The sequence below is a fragment of the Ovis canadensis genome, chromosome 2, assembly GCF_042477335.2.
Source record: "Ovis canadensis isolate MfBH-ARS-UI-01 breed Bighorn chromosome 2, ARS-UI_OviCan_v2, whole genome shotgun sequence".
NCBI classification, from domain to species: Eukaryota; Metazoa; Chordata; class Mammalia; order Artiodactyla; family Bovidae; genus Ovis; species Ovis canadensis.
In genome coordinates, this window is record NC_091246.1 from 208,769,967 (window position 1) to 208,792,102 (window position 22,136).

At 38.4% G+C, this 22,136-nt stretch overlaps 2 protein-coding genes and 1 pseudogene across 6 annotated transcripts in view; 1 reads left to right on the plus strand and 2 right to left on the minus strand.

Annotated features, from left to right (window-relative positions):
• HYCC2 (hyccin PI4KA lipid kinase complex subunit 2) overlaps window positions 1–3,304 on the minus strand; it is a 65,906-nt gene extending 62,602 nt beyond the window's left edge. For 2 of the 4 annotated variants that reach the window (XM_069577974.1, XM_069577973.1), the window contains exons 1-2: window positions 3,219–3,304; window positions 2,379–2,412 (exon numbers count right to left, since the gene is read on the minus strand). The gene's annotated coding sequence lies outside the window, so the exon portion shown is untranslated. The remainder of the gene's footprint in view (window positions 1–2,378; window positions 2,413–3,218) is intronic. The other 2 variants (XM_069577976.1, XM_069577975.1) reach the window with 1 other exon arrangement.
• Window positions 3,305–3,584: 280 nt separating this feature from the next.
• NDUFB3 (NADH:ubiquinone oxidoreductase subunit B3) lies at window positions 3,585–13,923 on the plus strand. Of its 2 annotated transcripts, XM_069577989.1 has the most exons (4): window positions 3,623–3,672; window positions 5,855–5,981; window positions 10,445–10,586; window positions 13,636–13,923. In XM_069577989.1, exons 3-4 carry the CDS (start codon window positions 10,447–10,449, stop codon window positions 13,790–13,792), a joined length of 297 nt encoding a protein of 98 aa, XP_069434090.1. In that variant the 5' UTR covers window positions 3,623–3,672; window positions 5,855–5,981; window positions 10,445–10,446; the 3' UTR covers window positions 13,793–13,923. The 2 variants fall into 2 exon arrangements, with proteins under 2 accessions (XP_069434089.1, XP_069434090.1); XM_069577988.1 differs by lacking the exon at window positions 5,855–5,981 and having other exon boundaries at window positions 3,585–3,672.
• A 1,381-nt stretch (window positions 13,924–15,304) lies between these two features.
• LOC138432447 (heterogeneous nuclear ribonucleoprotein A1 pseudogene) lies at window positions 15,305–16,689 on the minus strand (annotated as a pseudogene).
• Window positions 16,690–22,136: the final 5,447 nt, after the last annotated feature.

The window sequence follows — 22,136 nt, forward strand, 5'->3', positions numbered from 1 at the left end:
GTAACGAGACGCCCTCGCACCAAAATTAAGAGAGTAGCTCCTGATCTCTACAACTAAAGAGCCTGTGCAGCAATAAAGACTCAGCACAACCAAAAAGAAGAAACTTCAAATTCTTATTTCTCAATTCTAGTGTTAGAACTAGATAGCTTTCAGAGACATTAAGAGAACAGGTTTGAATAAAAAGAAATTAGCTTGGTTTATGTAAAGGAGCTAAGTGCCAAGTAAAAACTAATTCCAACCAAAACATTCAGCACAATTTTTATTTCTGGCAACTTTAGCTCCTGGCTAGAAAGTCCATCCCAGTTATGACAATAAATGGTAAAAATTTATTGAGCTATAATATATTGATAGATTTAGAAGCCCTTTGTCTCAAGCTAAAACTACTGTTCTGGTTCACACCACATTGGGAGAGCCTTAAATGAAATCAATGATTCTCAAGTGGAAGCCTGTGGTAAACCATATCATCTAGGGGATTTATTTTTCCTTCAAAATATATCTACCTTCCTCATATTCTCCCTACCACTAAGATTCTTCAGCAAAGTGGAGATGATATCATGGAGATGCATGTGTACCTTTTTTTCTTTTAACTCTTAAGATTATTCTGATATATATGTAACTCCTCACTTTCATGGAGAATTCCTGAATTAGGTCCAACTCTGCTTTTTTAAATTTTAAAAATATTTTCCAATCATATTTTTAAACATTGTATCAATAGCAAACAAAAGAAGCAGAGCTACAAAGTGGCAAGAGCACAGCAGAAAGCATAGCAGGTAAGGGGCTGTACTAACAGCAGCCCTAAGCAACCTAGAGTTTTCTGTGCCAGCTCCCTCCAGAACCCATTATATTACATTTTAGATGAATGCTCAGCTCATCATCCTGAGAAAAACACATAGTCTACTAGTCAGATAAAAATGTAAAAAGAAGCTATTTTGGACATCAAAAAACTAAGCCATAGAAAAAGACAAAAATTCCTCTGTTCCTGCATTAAAAGAACAATAACAAAGTATTATTTTGTGCAGCTGATAACTTGTTTGGAGACTTTCTGCTCATATTTTATTATTTTAGTTTTTCAGTATGTAGCATTATTTTTCTATTATAAAACCCAGTCAAGCTAAAAACCTTAATCGTTCTAAAACCTAATAAATTACTACAGAATGCCAAAAATGTATGGGAAAAAATCAAACAATCCTAATCCATATTGCTTGTCAAGACAGTTTAAGAGCTGGATTAGAAAAACAGGCTTTCAAGGTCCATTTTTGAGCAAACAATACTTCTTCACAGCCTTTATTCCGAATCCCTTATAAACAGCTTCAATATTGAAATGCACTAGAAAAGATAATTTCTAATCACATATAAATAATCAGCCAATTATTATTATATTCTGATTTGGATTAGCGTTCCTTAAATCACTTGCTTATTTCCTATTCAATGTTCAACTTTATCGCATTCAACAATGACACCTACTGGCCATTTAGAATCAGCCATTCTCTAAGACATCTCTAGTAGGCTGGTTATATAAGAAGAAACACATACATATACACACAAGATACACATAACCTGCATGAAAACAGAGATTTGTTCATAGGTACTCACACTACAGAACTGCACCTAAAATAGAAGCAGAACTGTTCTTCCTGACTGAGTATTATTCTTGCCAAAAGATAAGGAAGAATGAAATACCAAGTATCAAAATTTTATCTGAAACAGATAAATATCCCAGTACTCTAAACATTTCAGAACAAACTCTTAATGATCCAACACTCTTTACCAAATGACATTTAGAGGAAAAAAAGTTCCTAATTTAGTTTCTGGGATATACTAATATAAATCATCAATAATAGGAAAAAAAAGAATTTTGGAAAGTTCTGACATGCAGTATTAAGCTCAGAAAAATTATATACTTGCTAATAAATACATTAGTCTTTATAGTCTAAGATAAAGGCAACATTTCAATCAGCTTACATTTTAGAAATGTACAATGCCTCTTTTAAAACTGCTTTCCAATGCGCTATAAAAAATCAAGCTTTTTAATGTAATATGTCATTCCATAATACACAGTGAATGGAATTCCATTTTAATTCTACATTTCAAAGTGCAAATGAGTGACAGAAACTTAGAATTATATCTGTAAACACAGTTTACCTCTATCGGAGAGGGTCAAAAGACATACTTTTTAAACCTTAGAAATAAATAATTCATAACCAGTTTCCCAGACTTAGGGAGCAAATTACTTAAAGATAACTTCCCCTCCCTTCCCACCCCCCCAAAAAAATCAGACCACCATCTCATTTTCAGTCTCTAACGTCCACAATATTTAGGGAGTGAAAAAAGAAAAAATTACCAACTAATTTTCTAGTCATTTTCCAAGTTGTACTTACCTTCTGCTATAGATTTTCGAGCGTCTCCACTTCCCTTAAGATTTGGGAAAAAAAAAAATTTGTAATCAGTCATGACCCTTAAAACAAATAAATTCACGAACTACAAAACGTGAACCTGGCCACGCTCATCTCAAACTAACACATCTCTCAACCCAAGTCCATATTTGGGATAAGCTCTTCGTGACTACTCTATCCTTCATGGTTCTTCGCCCACAGAGCCTGCCGGGATAGAAAACAGTCAAACCAACAGGGGGAAAAAAACAAAAAAACTACTCAGACACATTAATAGGTTGCAAGACCTCCTCTTTCCAGGAGGGACAACCTAGTTGTTTGCGTAAATAACAGCCAAGGGTTACATAATGTACAGCTATGAAGTCTCAACTATCTCACTGCCAATATATATTTTTCTTCATCGCTACCCCCGTTCCCACTCTGAGAAATGGCCCTAGGAAGAAGCAAACCCTAGGATTTCTCTCAGGTGTTTGCAATGCCGTGTCCTCTTCTCTCTCTGAGCTCCATACAAGGAATTCCTCCAGCCTTCACAACACCGTCTTGCTCCCGCCTCTCTCCGGTCTCCGCCAGCGCCACCGCAGCCCCCCACGCCCGAGGCTCCCACGTCGCCCCGCAGGGCTCAGCCTCCACCCGCCTCGACTGCTTCTCCTCCTCGCGACCCTTCCAAGCGGCTACCTATCTCCTAGTGGTTCCGGAACCACCAAAACTAGGGCTAACGCCTTCCCAGACCACCCTCGGCAGATCCCGTCTATAGCTCCTGTGGCTGAGAAGAAGAAAATCCTTCCTATCTGGCACTCCGCGTCCCCCAAAGACAGCGCCGCCGCCTACCTGTCACCCCGCTGCCTCCGGCTTCTTACCGCCACCGCCTCCCACAGCAGGCTGCCAACTGCAGCGCAACAACCCGCCGTCTCATTGGGTGATTCCACGCTCCAACAACGGTGCCGCTGATTGGTAGCAGAATGCCCGCGGCCCTCCTTCTGTGCAGCGTCTAAAGATTCCGGCCTCCTAGCAAGACGAGGTCGCGCCTTCCTCACCCTCTGTCCTCCACAGTTTCCCTTACCTCGGCCAAACTACAGATGCACAGATATGCGGGGGAAATGTCCACTTCAGGCAGGCTTCATGTCACCTCCACTGGTCCAGGAATCTGTGACCCAGCACAAAGATGTTTAATTTCTCCTCTGGTTTCCTGCCGTAAGTCACTCGAGGTGACAACTTCCGTTTCCGGTTGCCGCTGGCTGGAGGGGTGAATCTTGAGTGTCCTGAGAGGTCAGATTGCTGTCAGGTAAATTGGGGAGCTTTTGGGAGATCTCTCGCTGGGGAATAAGAATGAGACTCTATTCTGAGGATTGTCAAAAGGGAGAGATTAAATGGAGGATGATGAGAGTGCTCAAGAGGGAAAGAATCGAAGAACTGTCAGGAGAGAACAATGAAGTCCTGGAGTAGTTGAGGGGTGGCTGTAGGATGCAGTGAGAATCACCATAGTTAAGTCCAAACCCTTTTTTTCCTCCTCGGCCACCCCGTGTTTTTTTGGTTTACCTTTGAATCGAATGATGGCACAACCATCCTCGAATTGAAAGTTTGTAAATTTACAATGCCTGCCTCACGAACCTGTGTTTGCTGTTGTTCTTTAGTCGCTAACTCGTGTCTGGCTCTTTTGTGACTCCATGGACAGTTGCCCACCAGGCTCCTCTGTCCATGGAATTTCCCAGACAAGAATACTGGAGTGAGTAGCCACTTCCTTCTCCAGGTGATCTTCCCGACCCAGGACCCGCATCTCCTGCATTGCAGGCGGATTCTTTACCGCTGAGCCACATGGGAGTTGCTCAGTTGTCCCTGGCTCTTTGCGACCCCATGAATTGTAGCCCACCAGGTTCCTCTATCCGTGGGATTTTTCCTGGCAAGATTACTGGACTGGATTGCCATTTCCTCCTCCAAGGGGTCTTCCTGACCCAGGGCTCCAACACGCATCTCCGGCATTGCAGGCGGAGTCTTTACAGCTGAGCCACCTGGGATGTATAGTATAATTTTATTTATTTGTTTTTTTGAAGATTTAGTATTTATTTATCTGGTTGCAGTCCGGCCTTAGTTGCAGCACATGGGATCTTTGTTTTGTCATGCGTGACCTTTCGTTGCAGTGTTTGGGGTCAGTGTTGTGGCAGTCAGCAGTTGTGGCACACCAGGCTTAGTTGCTCTGCATTGCATGGCAGATTCTAAACCACTGGACCACCAGGGAAGTCCTTGTAGTAACTTTTAAATTAGATTTTTCTGGCATGAAAGTTTATGACCCAGAGTTAAAGTGAAAAGGAGATACAAAGTCATCACACTAATGTTTAGTATGATTACTCTTTTTAAATTGCCTATACACAGATGCAGACTGGAAGTGACGCTAAAGGTGAAACCAGTTCATTTGTCTTTAATTTTCTAATTTTCCGATGGTAATAACAATTTTTTAGAGGAGAAATTGAAACATATAATTCAAAGTCTTTGGTAAACTGTGAAATTATGTATATTGTAAGTGGCATTACCCATTTATTTCCTTATTAGGGAAGGTACGCCTGCACTCTTCTGTACTAGAGCCAGCTCCCTTGAGTGGAGACTGATCTTCACCAAAGTTATAGGTTCACTTCAGGCATAGATAGAATGAGGTGGGGAAAAAAATTAGTGATTACATGTTCTTTCCTTGTTGAACTAATTTCCTTGCTGTTCTTATTTGAGCAGCTCTGAAATGGAAATTAATCACCTCTTACTGACTCCTTGACACAGTTTAAGTCACTTTATCTAATTTTAATTTTTATTGTGACATATACATAGCAGATGGAGAAGGAAATGGCAACCCACTCCCGTGTTCTTGCCTGGAAAATCCCATGGACAGGGGAGCCTAATACATATAAAAAGGCTATATAAAACATAAGTACATATAAACAAATTATAATCAAGCAAACAATTGATCCCGTTCATTTCAGTTGCTCAGTCGTGTTTGACTCTTTGCGACCCCATGCACTGCAGCACACCAGGCTTCCCTGTCCATCACCAACTCCCGGAGCTTGCTCAGATTCATGTCCATTGAGTCAGTGATGCCATCCAACCATCTCATCCTCTGTCGTTCCCTTTTCCTCCTGCCTTCAATCTTTCCTAGCATCAGGGTCTTTTCCAAGGAGTCAGTTCTTTGCATCAGGTGGCCAAAGTATTGGAGTTTGAGCTTCAGCATCAGTCCTTCCAGTGAATGTTCAGGACTGATTTCCTTTAGGATGGACTGGTTGGATTCCTTGCAGTCCAAGGGACTCTCAAAAGTCTTCTCCAACACCACAGTTCAAAAGCATCAGTTCTTTGGCGCTGAGCTTTCTTTATTGTCCAACTCTCATATCCATACATGACTACTGGAAAAACCACAGCTTTGACTAGACGGACCTTTGCTGGCAAAGTAATGTCTCAGCTTTTTAATATGCTGTCTACATTTGTCATAGCTTTTCTTCCAGGGAGCAAGCATCTTTTAATTTCATGGCTGCAATCACCATCTGCAGTGATTTTGGAGCCCAAGAAAATAAAGTCTCACTGTTTCCATTGTTTCCCCAGCTATTCGCCAACCTTCAGGTTAGGAAATAAAGCATTGCCAAAAGTTTAAAATATGCATTCTCAACAGAGATGATTGTCTTTAAGTCAGTAAAAATTGGTTTTTGTTGGGTGGGCGTGAGAGGGCAAAAAAACCCCACAAAAACCGTTAGGTATTAACAATACAATGGTTTGTGGCCCTCCAAAAAGCGATAGTACATAAACTGGGGTATTAAAATTTCATGTGGAGGGGTAAGGTGAGAACATGATTAACAGGGACAAAAGGTCTAAAAAAGCTCTTTTGGGGTACAGTAATTACAATACTTTGAAAAACACTGCCTTAGAAGTTCTGTGAATGAGTTTCTGTGATTCCATCTCCACCAGGAGGTAACCACTGTCCTAACTTGTAATAATCATGTACTTGTTTCACTTAAATTTTTTCCACAATGCATTCCTAAAAAATGAATTGTTAGGTTTTTTTTTAATTAAATAAATGAAATTAAAAGTTATATATATTTTTTCTGACTCACCCCTTGCTCATTGTTTGTGAAATTCATACTCTTCCATGGTTGTAAATTTGAGTTGTTTACAGTTTGGGGCAAACATAAATAACTAGAAAGATTCTTATAAAACTGTTATACAGATGCAAGAGTTTCTCTAGAGCAGTGCTGTCTAATGCAGATATAATTACAAACGACATACTTAAAATTTTCTAATAGCCATATTAAAAAAGTATAAAGAAACAAAATTAATTTTTAAAATTTATTTGCTTTTAATTGGAGGGTAATTGCTTTACAATGTTGTGTCGGTTAAGAAACATAAAATTATTTTTAATGGTATATTTTATGTAGCCCAGTATATATATTGAAAATATTATCATTTTAAGATGTACTCAGTATTAAAAGCTACTAATGAAATGCATTTTCTTCATGCTGTCTTCAAAATTGATGTATTTTATTTTACCCTTACAGATATGCTCTTTATATCTATAACAACACAGTGCCTATGACTGGAATTGTTAGGCCATAAGATATTCAAGGGACTTCCCACGGGGCTCAGTTGTTAAAACAAAACAAAATAAAAATCTACCTGCCGATGCAGGACATGCAGATTCTATCTCTAGGTTGGGAAGATCCCCTGGGGGAGGAGGAAATGGCAAGCCACAGTATTCTTGCCTGGAGAGTTCCATGGACAGAGGAGCCTGGCAGGCTACAGTCCATGGGGTTGCACAGAGTCGACACAACTGAGCATGCACACACGCAAGATATTCAAATATTTAACTTTTCTGGGTCATACCAAAGTTCTTTACAGTGGTTGTGGTAAATTGCATTCTCACCACCTGAGTGTGAAAGTGGAAGTCACATCATCACAGTGTGTTTTTACAGTCTTGCAAGGTTGGTTCTAACTTCATGTTATATGAAGAAACTGAAGTTCAGCAAGATTAAAATGATTTGATCAGGATTTTATAGCTGTTAATGGTGCACTCAGGGTTTAATACCAGATCTGTACAGCACCAAAATCTGCATTTCAGTAGAATTCCAAGATCAGGATATCATTGTTTGATTTATGGCTATTGTGAAGTAGAAATTATTTTTAAGAGTAAATGAAGCTTCCCTAAAAATATTGTTCAACTTTTTGTTCTTTTTGAAAATTTGTTGAAATATTTAGTAAATCCCTATGAAGGGACTCTTTCTGAAGTATTTTAATTAGATAGAAGAGAAAATACATTGAATTTATTAGAGGAAATTGGGAGAAATGAGTGTTCATGTATACTTACTTTTTTTCAAAGATTTATTTTCCAAATTAATATTTTGAGCATAGTAGTATTATAACTTTGAGATAACCTTCATACCATAGTAATATTTCAATTTTCATTTTAAAAATCAAGTTTTTTAATAAAAAATTGACGTTTGGTTTTGTATTTTTTCTAAAGTACCTTGATACTTTAGTAGGTTTAATGTTCTAGAATTGATATTTCCAAAAAAAGAGTTTACCTTGTAGTCCAAAGATTTTTGGAATGAAACATTATTAAATTTTTTTTCTTTTACTCAGGGAACTCAAACCAGGGCTCTTTCACAACCTAGAGTGGTGGGATGGGGTGGGAGGTGGGAGGGAGGCTCATATGTATATGTAAAAGGGAGGAGACATATGTATCCCTATGGCTGATTCATGTTGATATATGGCAGAAACCAACACAATATTATAATTATCCTATCCTTCAATTAAAAATAAATTTAAAAACTTTTTTGAAAACATAATCTGAAGAAGCCATTTTATCATTATAATTAAATACTTGTAAAAGTATTTCTTTTCTGATAATGTATTAAATCTCAAAAGTCAGACTGAAATCTGAAACCATAATTTGTTTCCTTTATATTATTGAATCCACCAAACAGTAATGAAATAACGGATTAAATGTTTTATTCAGGGCTGTGAATGTTGTAATTTTAACTTGTGTTTGTTGGGTATTGGTTTTTATTCTCCTTTAAATGTGAAATCATCAACATAATGTTTTAAATAAATTTGATTTAAATAATGTTTTAAACCAATTTAATGTCTATAAATAAAAATATTAAGTGCTGGCTGATTTGTCAAAATTACTTTGTACAATTTTGTCCTCCATATTCTGGGAACTACTGTTTAATAAAATGAGTGCTTTACATAATATGTCTTTAGTATACACTATCTAATAATTACCTCTGTCTTCTAAAATGCAGTGTAGGAATCCTGCCTTATTATTGGATTTGTTTATAGTTATAAATGCAGACAAAACAGTAATAATTATTTGGTTTGGTTTCATTTCTGGAAAGCAGTGATTATAGAATTGCTACTGCTAACCTTACACAAGTTACAGGAGAGCATTATTAATTTATACCTTCATAATTTGAAATTCGTAACAGTATAGCTGGGGGTTGAGCTCAAGGTTATTTCTGTATTATTTTTAAAAATAACACTAGTAAACTGAGATCTTTGTATACCCATTGGGGGCAATAACCCACTCCAGTATTCTTGCCCGGAAAATCCCATGGACAGAGGAACCTGGTTAGGCTACAGTCCATGGGGTTGCAAAGAGTTGGACACGATTGAGCAACTTCACTCTCATCAGTTAGAAGGGGGTCCTAAGGACTCTGTTAATGGAAGAAAATATAAAAAAGAGAATACTTATATTTATGTATGTATATATCTGAACCACTTTGCTGCACACATGAAACTAACACAACATAGTGTGTGTATGTGTGTGTGTTTAGTCGCTAAGTCATGTCTGACTCTTTGCGACCCCATGGACTATAGCCTGCCAGACTCCTCTGTCCTTGGGATTTCCCAGACGAAAAGACTGGAGTGGGTTGCCATTTCCTTCTCCAGGGGATCTGCCCAACCCAGGGACTAAACCTGCATCTCCTGAATTGCAGTGGATTCTTTACCACTGAGCCGCTGGGGAAACCCAACATATGTAGGTCAACTATATTTGAATAAAAATTGTTTTTAAAAGTCTTTGTTGATCTGCAGGAGTCAGCAAACTACAGCCTGCTGGCCAAACAGCCCATTGCCTGTTTTTATGTGGCCAGTGAGCTAAGAAGAATTTTTACAGATGAACATTTTCAATCAATTTGATACTAAGGAACACTAAACTTTGAGTGCCAGTTAAGCAAAATGTTACCCACTGAAAGGGAATTGCGGGGTTTTTTTCATCAGAAGACTTGTATTACAAAAATTATACTCAACTGTTATATTTTGAATTAGTAAGATATTTATGGAAATTTGTTTTCTCTCCTGTTATATAAGTATCTACATAATATCCTTGATTTTACCTCGTGACCAACAAAGCCTGAAATATTTACTGTGTGGCTCTTCACAGAAAAAGTTCATGTGATCTGTATATATTAACCACAGTAATACTGCAGTTTTAAAGAACTGTCTGAAGAAAGCAAGTAACGAAAGAGTATGTACAATATTTTATTATACATACTCATGCAGTAGACAGTATTGCTTAAAAGTTAGGAGCGAGGGCTCTGAGATGAAGCTTTAAGGTTCAAAACCCAGCCATACTATTGACTGTTTCTGTTACCTTCAGAAAGGTACTTAGCTTCTTGGAGCCTCTTTGGCTTCATCTATAAAATGAAGATAATAATAGTAATCTAAGTTCAAAGAGTTGTTTTAGGAAGACTGTAAGAGAGTCGACACTTAGATCGCTTTAACATAGTGCACCTGGCACATAGGGCATGGTAAATGTTTGCTATTATTATAATTAAGAAAGAAACCAAATAGTAAATGTTTTCTTTTAGTGATAGGCTCTTTTTATATCTTGTGTATGTGTATTTCCAAACAGTGAACATTTACTAGTTATGTAATAAGACATTTTAGTAAAATTTCTTAACTTCGAGTTTTCAAATATTGGCTCTCTTTTTAAAAGTCACTTTAAATGTTTTGCCTTTAAAAAAATGGTAAACTTGGGTACTTGATACCTGTAATGTATGTATTTCTCCCTAAATTAATTTTTTCTGTAGACATGGCCCATGGACATGGACATGAACATGGTCCTAGTAAAATGGAACTTCCAGATTATAAACAATGGAAGATAGAAGGGACACCATTAGAAACTGTCCAAGAGAAACTGGCTGCACGAGGACTAAGGGATCCATGGGGCCGGTAAGAACAATCAAATAATTTAGATAGAATTTATCCTAGGGAAAGAATATCTATGTTCCCTTTCAATATATTCTTTAAAAAAAATCAGTGAAAATGTCTTTTTACATTTAAGTTTTAAGATCAGCTTTATTAAAATATCACAGTAAAATTGACCCTATTTTAAACGTATCATTCCGTGAGTTTTGACAGATAGGTACAGTTATGTGACCACCACCACAGTCATGATACAGAATACTTCTAGCATACGAAAAACCTCCCTCATGATCCTTTGTACTCAGTGCGATCCTGCCCCTGGATCCTGGCAGCCCTTGATCTGCTTTTTCCAGAATTTCATGCAATTGGAATTATACAATCTATAACCTTTTGTTCTGGCCACTTTTACTTAGCATAATGCTTTTGAGACTTAGGTACATTGTTAACTTATAGCATAGTTTCTTCCTTTTTTATCACTTTTTTATCATACTCCACTGTATGCATGTACGTCATTTTGTTTACTGTTCACCAGTTTCATCTGGGTTATCAGTTTTGGTCTATTATGAGTAAAGTTGCTTTAAACATTCAAGTACAAATCTGTGTGAGCATAAGCTTTTATTTCTCTTGGATAAATACCTAACTGGGATTTCTGAATCATTTGAAAAGTATTTTTTGGTTTTGTTTTTTAAATGAAAAACTGCCAAACTGTTTTACAAAATGGTTGTACCGTTTTACATTCTCAACCAGCAATGTATGAGAATTTTACTTGTTCAGTGTCCTCATTAATACTTGGTATTGAGTCTTTCCTGGCCGTCCAGCGGGTAAGACTCCATGCTTCTGCTTCTGTGCTTCCATTGTAGGGGGTGTGGGTTCAATCCCTGGCTGGGGAACTAAGATCCAGCATGCCCTGTGGTGTGGCCAAGAAAAATACTTGGTATTATCAGCCTTTTAATTTTAACCATTCTAGTGAATGTGATAGTAACATCTCTTTGGTTTTAATTTGCATTTCCATGAAGAATGAAGATCATGAGAATCTTCATATGCTTATTTTCCATTTGTGTATTTTCTTTGGTGCAAAGTCTATTCAGATCTTTTGCCCATTTTATTTATCAGAATGTTTATCTTTTATTGAATTATAAGAGCATATGTATGTTGTTTTAAATGATTTTATTTATTTATTTATTTATTTTTGGTCCCACTGAAGAATGTGGGAATCTTAGTTCCCCAACCAGGGATCAAACCCAGGCCTTCTGTGTTGAAGCACAGAGCCTTAACCACTGGGCCACCAGGGAAGTCCCCAAGTCCTTTATCAGATAAAAGTTTTGTGGATTTTTTCCCAGAGTATGACTTAACTTTTCATTTTCTTAATAATGTCTTTAAGACAGTTTTAAATATTGATGCAGTCCCAATTTAGCATTTTTTTCTTTTATGGTGTATGATTTTAAAGATTTTCCTAATCTTTATTCTGGGAGCTTTTATAGTGTTCTTTCTTCCATTTAGGTTTATGATCCATTTTGAGTTAATTTTTAATGTCAAATGAGGTAAGGATGGAGGTTAAAGTTTTTGCACATAAACATCCAGTTCTAGCTCTGTATATTAAAAGACTGTCTTTCCCCATTAGTTGACCTTGACACCATTGTCAAAAATCTCTTGACAATATCTGTGTGGACTATTTCTGGATTCTTTTTGTTACCTTGATCAATATGTCTAACTTTTGTCAATACGACACTATCTTCAGATCAGATAGTATAAAATGAGATGTCTGATTTTTTAAAAAAAGGTTATGTTAGCTATTCTAGGTTCATTGTATTTATATTTACATTTTAGAATGAGCTTTTCAGTTTCTGCAAAAAGCCTGCTTGGATTTTAATTGGGATCGACTTGCATCTTTCAGCTCGATTGAAGATAATTTATGTCTTAACAATATTGAATCATCTAGTCCATGGACAATTAGATCCCCTTTAATTTTCTTAGCAGTTTTTATACATTCTTGTACATATTTTGTTAAGTTTATCCTGGATTATTCCATATTTTTATGCTATTATAAATAGTATTTTTAAACTTCTGTTTCCAAGTGTTCATTGCTGGTATATAAAAATATAATTGCTTTTTATATATTGACTTTATCTTGTTACCTTGCTAAATTGAATTTTTAGTTCTAGCAGATGTTTCTCAGAGATTTCTTAGAATTTATTTCATAGAAAATGATTTCATCTACAAAGACCACACTTTTCTTTCAGTTTTTTTTCTTGAGTTATTTTACTGTCTAATGTTGCTAATATAATATTGAATAAAAGTGGTGTATGTGGACATCCTAGTTTTGTTCCTAACTGGGGAAAGCATTCAGTCTTGCATCATTAAGTAGGATGATGTATCCTTACCTGCGATAGAACCCTTTTTCTCAGCAGAGCTTTCTGATTTGCTTCTTTCTGTGTTCTGGATACTCAAAAGAAGTATTGCCAGAGCAAGAAATTAATCTTCTAAAGTCAGACTTATATGACAGGGGAAAGCAATGATTCATTGAATAGTAATAGTAGTATCTAGTAGTACTTTTTGTGCCAAAATACATCATATATTACTCTGTTTAATCTTTATAATAACACTATAAGATTGATGGTAATCATTACTGAGTAGAAGAAACAGGCCCTGACAGATTAAGTAATTTATTGAGCCTAAAAGGTGTGTATCTCGTAAAGTGGCAGAGCTAAGATTAATACCTAAGTCTCTTAACTTCCTCTTTCCATGAAGCTATAATGACTAGCATGGGCAAAGCTACACAACTGACCTATGGTGGATAGGCCAAGGTGAGTCTTGCATTTGAGAATTCTGTAACATTCTGAGTATTATGACTGTGAAATATGAAACCATCAAGTGCTTTTTCTTGTATTTCATATATGAAATGTGAGCATATAGAGCTACTTATCTTATACCACAGAACAATTCCTATTGTGATCCACTTAAATTATCTTATATAAGGTAGCATATAAGTCTGTTAGAAAGGTGAAAATCAAATTTATTTTACTTAATGAATAAGTCATATGTGATTATAATTTTCCCCTTTTTTTTTCCTCTCTAGCAATGAAGCTTGGAGATACATGGGTGGCTTTGCAAATAATGTTTCCTTTGTTGGAGCATTATTAAAAGGATTCAAGTGGGGATTTGCTGCATTTGTGGTAGCTGTAGGGGCTGAATATTACCTGGAGTCCCAGAAAAAAGATAAGAAACATCACTGAAGATAATACCTGGAAATATCTTTTAATGTCTTAACTTTCTTATAAAAAGATTTCTTCACTGTAGCCTACTCACCTATGTGTTTATTCCTTAAGGAATGCTAGTAAGATTTAATAAAATAAGAAAACATGTACCAGTCTGCTTTTTCATTCTTAAAAAAAGCATGTCGAGCCATATCAGATTTGGCTTGGAGAACACATGAGAGGTTGAGTACTGGCAGCAGTACATTCTGCAAGTAGCTGACAGCCAGCATATATTTGAACAAATGGATATGTTCTAATAGGTTTCTTTTTTTTAATTTTTTAAAATTGTGATAAAATTTGTCATCTTGTTTTTTTTAAGTGAACAGTCAGTGACATTAAATACATTCATAATATTGTGCTACCATTACCACCATAACTCTTTTCATCTTTTAAAATTGAAAATCTGTGCCAATTAATTAATAACCCCCATCCTCCCCTCAGCCTCTGGCAACCATCATTCTACTTTCTTTCTCTGTGATTTTTGACTATGTAGAAACATGCAGAATTTGTCTTTTTATGACTGGCTTATTTTATTTTGCATAATGTCCTCAAAGTTCATCTATGTTACATATGTCAGAATTTCCTTTTCTTTTTAAGGCTAAATAATAATTCTGTTTTATGTATATACCACATTTTGTTTATCCATTCATTAATCAATGAACACTTGGGTTGCTGATGGACACTTGAGTTGCTGCTACATTTTAGCTATTATGAATAATACTGCTATGAACATAGGTGTACTCTTTTTTTTTTTTTTTTTAAAGTGGGATCTTAGTTTCCCAACCAGGGATTGAACCCATGTCCTTTGCCATGGAGGCATGGAGTTTTAACCACTGGACTACCAAGGAAGTCCCCAGGTTTTTTTTTTTTTTTTAAAGAAAAGACGTTTATTCAGCATCATAATTAGACTATTACATTTAGCAATCAACAGCATGGGTGCAAAAAAATCTACATTAAAACACTTTGTTGAGATGCTTTACACTTTCCACAGAACAGAAACTAAAATAACCTGTTACACAATTAGTCACAAGTACAGTGCAAGTTTTTTGCCTATACACATGCTGCTGCTGCTAAGTCGCTTCAGTCGTGCCCGACCCTGTGTGACCCCATAGATGGCAGCCCACCAGGCTCCCCCGTCCCTGGGATTCTCTAAACAAGAACACTGGTGTGGGTTACCATTTCCTTCTCCAATGCATGAAAGTGAAAAGTCAAAGTGAACTTGCTCAGTCATGTCTGACTCTTCGTGACCCCATGGACTGCAGCCTACCAGGCTCCTTCACCCATGGGATTTCCCAGGCAAGAGTACTGGAGTGGGGTGCCATTGCCTTCTCCACCCATACACATGAGTATTCTCTAAAACATGTCTTCTTTGTAGCAACTAGGCCCTGCCACCACTGTGCTTGGCTGAATTCACAAATCTGTTGTAACCTGTAGCTTCCCTGTTACTTCTCTGGCTCTCCTCTCCTGCTAAGCTTTGTTTTCTGTTAGTAATTAAAACCTGCCACCGCCGTTGCCGCTGCCATAGCTACTGCCACTGCTGGAACCACCATAGCCACTTTGGTTTCATGGTTTGGCAAAGTATTGGCCTCCACCGCCACAGGGGTCAGAACTTCTGCTCTAAAGTTTCCTCCTTTCATGGGTCCAAAATTTGAAGATTGATCATTGTAATTGCCAAAATCATTGTAGCTTCCACCACCTCCAAAGTTGCTTCCACTGCCACCACCAAAGCCACCTCCACCTCCACAATTTGTTACAGCTGTCATAGCTTCCACTCCCGCCATAGCCACTGCCCTGGTTTGCATAACTCTGTCCACCACTCCCATAGCCTCTGTGCTTCCTCCAGAGTAACCAGGGCCGCCTCCTTCACAACCACCATCATTCAGTTCAGTTCAGTTCAGTTGCTCAGTCGTGTCTGACTCTTTGCGACCCCATGAATCGCAGCACGCCAGGCCTCCCTGTCCATCACCATCTCCCGGAATTCACTCAGACCCATGTCCATCGAGTCCGTGATGCCATCCAGCCATCTCATCCTCGGTCGTCCCCTTCTCCTCCTGCCCCCAATCCCTCACAGCAAGAGTCTTTTCCAATGAGTCAACTCTTCGCATGAGGTGGCCAAAGTACTGGAGCTTCATTACCAAATCCATTTTAACCATCCCCACTGCCACCATATCTGCCACCACTGTGGCAGTCACAAAAGCCACCACGACCACTGGCGTTTCCTCCACAGCCAAAGTTGTTATTCCCGTGGAAATCACCTCCATGACCACCACCAAAGTTTCCAGACCCACTTAGACCTCTCTGGCTGGATGAAGCACTAGCCATCTCCTGCTTAGACAGGGCTTTTCTCACTTCACAGTTGTGGCCATTCACAGTGTGGTATTTCTGAATGACAATCTTGTCTACGGAGTCATGGTCATCAAAAGTTACAAAAGCAAATCCTCTGTTTTTGTCACTGCCTCGGTCAGTCATGACTTCAGTCACGTCAGTTTTCCCATACTGTTCAAAATTATTTCTCAGGTGATGTTCTTCAGTGCCTTGTTTAATGCCACCAACAAAAATCTTTTTCACAGTTAAGTGGGCACAAGGTCTTTGAGAATCTCCTCTTGAGATGTCCCTCTTTGGTTCCACAGCTCTTTCGTCCTCTTTGTGTGGCCTTGCACTCACGGCTGCATCCACCTCCTCCACCATGGCGTATGTGACAAATCCGAAGCCTCTGGAGCGCTTGGCGTTTGGATCCCTCATTACTACAAGTCTGTGAGCCTTCCCCATTACTCAAAATGGCTGCTCAGACTGTCATCGATCGTTTCAAAGCTCAATCCTCTGATGAAGAGCTTCCGCGGCTGTTCGGGCCCTTTGGAAGACTCTGACTTAGACATGACGGCAGGGCGGGGTGGGAGAGCGGAGGCTTCCAACAATGCTTTCTCGGTGGCATCCACGGGCAGAAAGAAGTCCCCAGATTTTTAAGAGTTGACTTTGCTGCTTTTACCATCCTCTGTAGGTAGTTTAGAGGGACCTAGCTTATATTATAAAATACTTGACTGCCTTATGATAACGTGCATCTGTCATGTTAGTTTTCTTATGATACTTTCTACTCCTAAGAAGAAAAGTTATGACCAACCTAGATAGCATATTCAAAAGCACAGACATTACTTTGCCGACTAAGGTCCGTCTAGTCAAGGCTATGGTTTTTCCTGTGGCCATGTATGGATGTGAGAGTTGGACTGAAGAAGGCTGAGCGCCAAAGAATTGATGCTTTTGAACTGTGGTGTTGGAGAAGACCCTTGAGAGTCCCTTGGACTGCAAGGAGATCCAACCAGTCCATTCTGAAGGAGGTCAGCCCTGGGATTTCTTTGGAAGGAATGATGCTGACGCTGAAACTCCAATACTTTGGCCACCTCATGCGAAGAGTTGACTCATTGGAAAAGACTTTGATGCTGGGAGGGATTGGGGGCAGGAGGAAAAGGGGACGACTGAGGATGAGATGGCTGGATGGCATCACTGACTCGATGTACATGAGTCTGAGTGAACTCCGAAAGATGGTGATGGACAGGGAGGCTTGGCGTGCTGCGATTCATGGGGTCGCAAAGAGTCGGACATGACTGAGCGACTGAACTGAACTGAACTGAACTCTTTCTTTAGTTCTAATAGTTCCCACATAGTGAGAAGTTTGACATTTTTTCCTGTATTTTCTAACAATAGACATTCTCCCCATATCATTCAATTTCTAAATTTTAGTTAAATCTCTAATTAAAGTTGAGACTTAAAACTCGGCTTGCTGAAGATGGGTAATAATTCTGCTTGAAAAATAAAGCTAATATAAAACTCCAGGGTGATTTTTTTCTTTGTAAATTTCTTCTTTATAAATACAAACTTGGGAAATCACTAAATAAATGAAACAGATGAACTCCTAATAAGTTGTCAATGGTAAGTGGAATGTGCTAAAATGGAGTCATAAAAAAGACTGCAAAAGAGGATAAGGAATGCATTTAATAGGGAACAAACAGCAGTGGGACAAATAGAAATAGCAGAATGTTAGATTTAAGCTTAATCGTATTTGTAATCATACCAAATATAAATGGTCTAAAAGTTAAACTAAAACATTCCAATTACAAGATAGACTGGCATCTTGGGAAAGAAGCAAGACCCAACTATAAGCTGTGTATGTAAAAACCCCTTTAAAGACATAGGGTAAAAGTAAAAGAATGGAAAAAGATATTCTGTGCAAACGCTAATGAGTTCAGTTGTAGTGGAAAGAACATTGAAGTGGCTATCTAATATTAGAAAACAGATATTATTAAAAGGGGTGTTTTATGATACTAGAAGTCAGTCCATTAAGATGACATAAAAATTTAAACATGTACAGAACTTCATCAAGGCAAATTAGAAGTGGTCAAACAGGAGATGACAAGAGTGAACATCAAGATTCTAGGAATCAGCGAAATAAGATGGACTGGAATGGGTGAATTTAACTCAGATGACCATTGTATCTACTACTGTGGGCAGGAATCCCTTAGAAGAAATGGAGTAGCCATTATGGTCAACAAAAGAGTCTGGAATGCAGTACTTGGATGGAATCTCAAAAACGACACAATGATCTCTGTTCGTTTCCAAGGCAAACCATTCAATATCACAGTAATACAAGTCTACGCCCCAACCAGAAACACTGAAGAAGATGAAGTTGAACAGTCATATGAAGACATACAAGACCTTCTAGAACTAACACCCAAAAAAGATGTCCTTTTCATTATAGGGAACTGGAATGCCAAAGTAAGAAATCAAGAAACAACTGGAGTAACAGGCAAATTTGGCCTTGGAGTACAGAATGAAGCATGGCAAAGGTTAACAGAGTTCTCCCAAGAGAAGACACTGGTCATACAAACACCCTCTTCCAACAACACAAGAGAAGACTCTACATGTGGACATCACCAGATGGTCAACACTGAAATCAGATTGATTATATATATGCAGCCAGAGATTGAGAAGCTCTATACAGTCAGCAAAAACAAGACCAGGAGCTGACTATGGCTCAGATCATGAACTCCTTATTGCCAAATTCAGACAAATTGAAAAAGTGGAGAAAACCACTAGACCATTCAGGTATGACCTAAATCTAATCCCTTATGACTATAAAGTGGAAGTGAGAAATAGATTTAAGGGACTAGATCTGATAGACAAAGTGCCTGATGAACTATGGACAGAGGTTCAGGACATTCTACAGGAGACAGGAATCAAGACCATCCCCAAGAAAAAGAAATGCAAAAAAGCAAAATAGCTGTCTGAGGAGGCCTTACAAATAGCTGTGAAAAGAAGGGAGGTGAAAAGCAAAGGATAAAAGGAAAGATATACCCATTTGAATGCAGAGTTCCAAAGAATAGCCAGGAGAGATAAGAAAGCCTTCCTCAGTGGCCAATGCAAAGAAATAGAGGAAAACAATAGAATGGGAAAAACTAGAGATCTCTTGAAAAAATGAGAGATACCAAGGGAATATTTCATGCAAAGATGGGCTAAAAAAAGGACAGAAATGGTATGGACCTAACAGAAGCAGAAGATATTAAGAAGAGGTGGCAAAAATACACAGAAGAACTGTACAAAACAGATCTTCACAACCCAGATAATCACAATGGTATGATCACTCACCTAGAGCCAGATATCTTGGAATGTGAAGTCAAGTGGGCCTTAGGACACATCACTACAAGCAAAGCTAGTGGAGGTGATGGAATTCCAGTTGAGCTGTTTCAAATCCTAAAAGATGATGCTGTGAAAGTGCTGCACTCAATATGCCAGCCAATTTGAAAAACTCAGCAGTGGCCACAGGACTGGAAAAGGTCAGTTTTCATTCCAATCCCAAAGAAAGCCAATGCCAAAGAATGCTTAAACTACCACACAATTGCACTTATCTCACACACTAGTAAAGTAACGCTCAAAATTCTGCAAGCCAGGCTTCAGCAGTACGTGAACCATGAACTCCCTGATGTTCAAGCTGGTTTTAGAAAAGGCAGAGGAACCAGAGATCAAATTGCCAACATCTGCTAGATCATGGAAAAAGCAAGAGAGTTCCAGAAAAACATCTATTTCTGCCTTATTGACTATGCCAAAGCCTTTGACTGTGTGGATCACAATAAACTGTGGAAAATTCTTCAAGAGATGGGAATACCAGACCACCTGACCTGCCTCTTGAGAAACCTATATGCAGGTCAGGAAGCAACAGTTAGAACTGGACAGGGAACAACAGACTGGTTCCAAATAGGAAAAGGAGTACGTCAAGGCTGTATATTGTCACCCTGCTTATTTGACTTCTACCTCATGAGAAACGCTGGGCTGGAAGAAGCACAAGCTGGAATCAAGATTGCCGGGAGAAATATCAATAACCTCAGATATGCAGATGACACCACCCTTATGGCAGAAAGTGAAGAAGAACTAAAAAGCCTCTTGATGAAATTGAAAGAGGAGAGTGAAAAAGTTGGCTTAAAGCTCAACATTCAGAAAACTAAGATCATGGCATTGGGTCCCATCACTTCATGGCAAATAGATGAAGAAACAATGGAAACAGTGGCTGAGTTTCTTTTTCTGAGCTCCAAAATCACTGCAGATGGTGATTGCAGCCGTGAAATTAAAAGACACTTACTCCTTAGAAGGAAAGTTATGACCAACCTAGAGTGCATATTAAAAAGCAGAGTCATTACTTTGTCAACAAAGGTCCATCTAGTCAAAGCTATGGTTTTTGCAATGGTCATGTATGGATGTGAGAGTTGGACTGTGAAGAAAGCTGAGTGCCGAAGAATTGATGCTTTTGAACTGTGGTGTTGGAGAAGACTCTTGAGAGTCCCTTGGACTGCAAGGAGATCCAACCAATCCATCCTTAAGGAGATCAGTCCTGGGTGTTCATTGGAAGGACTGATGTTGAAGCTGAAACTCAAGTACCTTGGCCACCTGATGCAAAGAGCTGACTCATTGGAAAAGACCCTGATGCTGGGAAAGATTGAGGGCAGGAGGAGAAGGGGACAAAAGAGGATGAGATGGTTGGATGGCATCACCGACTCAATGGACATTGGTTTGGGTGGACTCTGGGAGTTGGTGATGGATAGGGAGGCCTGGCGTGCTGCGGTTCATGGGGTCACAAAGAGTTGGATATGACTGAGCGACTGAACTGAACAGAACTTCAAAGTGTATAAAGCAGAAACAGAACTGACAGAGAAATAGACAAGTCTCTAGTTAGAAATTTCAACAGTGCTTTCTTAGTGATTGAACTCTTGAGTAGATAGAAAATTAGTAAGGTTCTAAAACCTTGAACACTAACATCTTTTTTTAAAAAATATTTATTTGGCTGCACCAGGTCTTGGTTGCAGCACACAGTATATTGTGCATGCAAGCTCTTTTAGTTGTGGCATGTGCAATATTTACTTGGAAAGTTCCATGGACAATGGAGGCTGGCATCTATAGTCCATGGGTTCAAAAAGAGTTTGACACAACTTGAGTGATGAACTTGTGTGTGTATATGTGTGTGTGTGTGTGTGTGTGTGTTTGTAATCTTTAGTTACAGCTTGCAGGATCTAGTTCCCTGACCAGGGATCGAACCTGGGCCCCCTGTATTTGGGAGCTTAGAGTCTTAGCCACTGGACCACTGGGGAAATCCCTTAAATATCTTGATACAATATTTACAGACCACACCACCCAGTGGCAACCCACTTCAGTATTGTTGCATAGAGAATCCATGGACAGAGGAGCCCAGCAGGCTACAGTCTATGGGGTCCCAAAAGTTGGACACGACTTAGCAACTAAACACCACCACCCAAAAAGAGTAGTGCATTCTTTTCAAATGCTCATGAAACATTTCCCACAATAGACTACATTCTGGGCCATAAAATAATATATTTAAGAGGATTGAAACCAAACATAATATATTCTCAGGCTATGAAGAAATTAGCATAAAAATAGCATCTGAAATCTACAAATATATGGAAATTGGATGGCATACTTATAAATACACCCCTGCTCAAAAAATTCTAGGGAAATTGGAAAATACCTTTAATTGAATGAAATGAAAACACAAATAGCAAAATTGATGGCATACAGCTGAAAAGATTGATCTCTAGCTCGGCAGGGTTGGAAAGAATCAGACATGACTGAGCCACTGAGCACGCATGCACTGGTTAGAATGATAAGGGAAAAGAAAGACAGATCAGGAATGTTAGTAAGGAAAGAAGAGACACCACTACAGATCCCATAGAAACATTAAAAGAACAATATTCATTGGCAACTTTATGCCAATAAATTTTTATGAAACTGACTGTGTCCTTAAGAGACAAATTGCCAAAGCTCACTC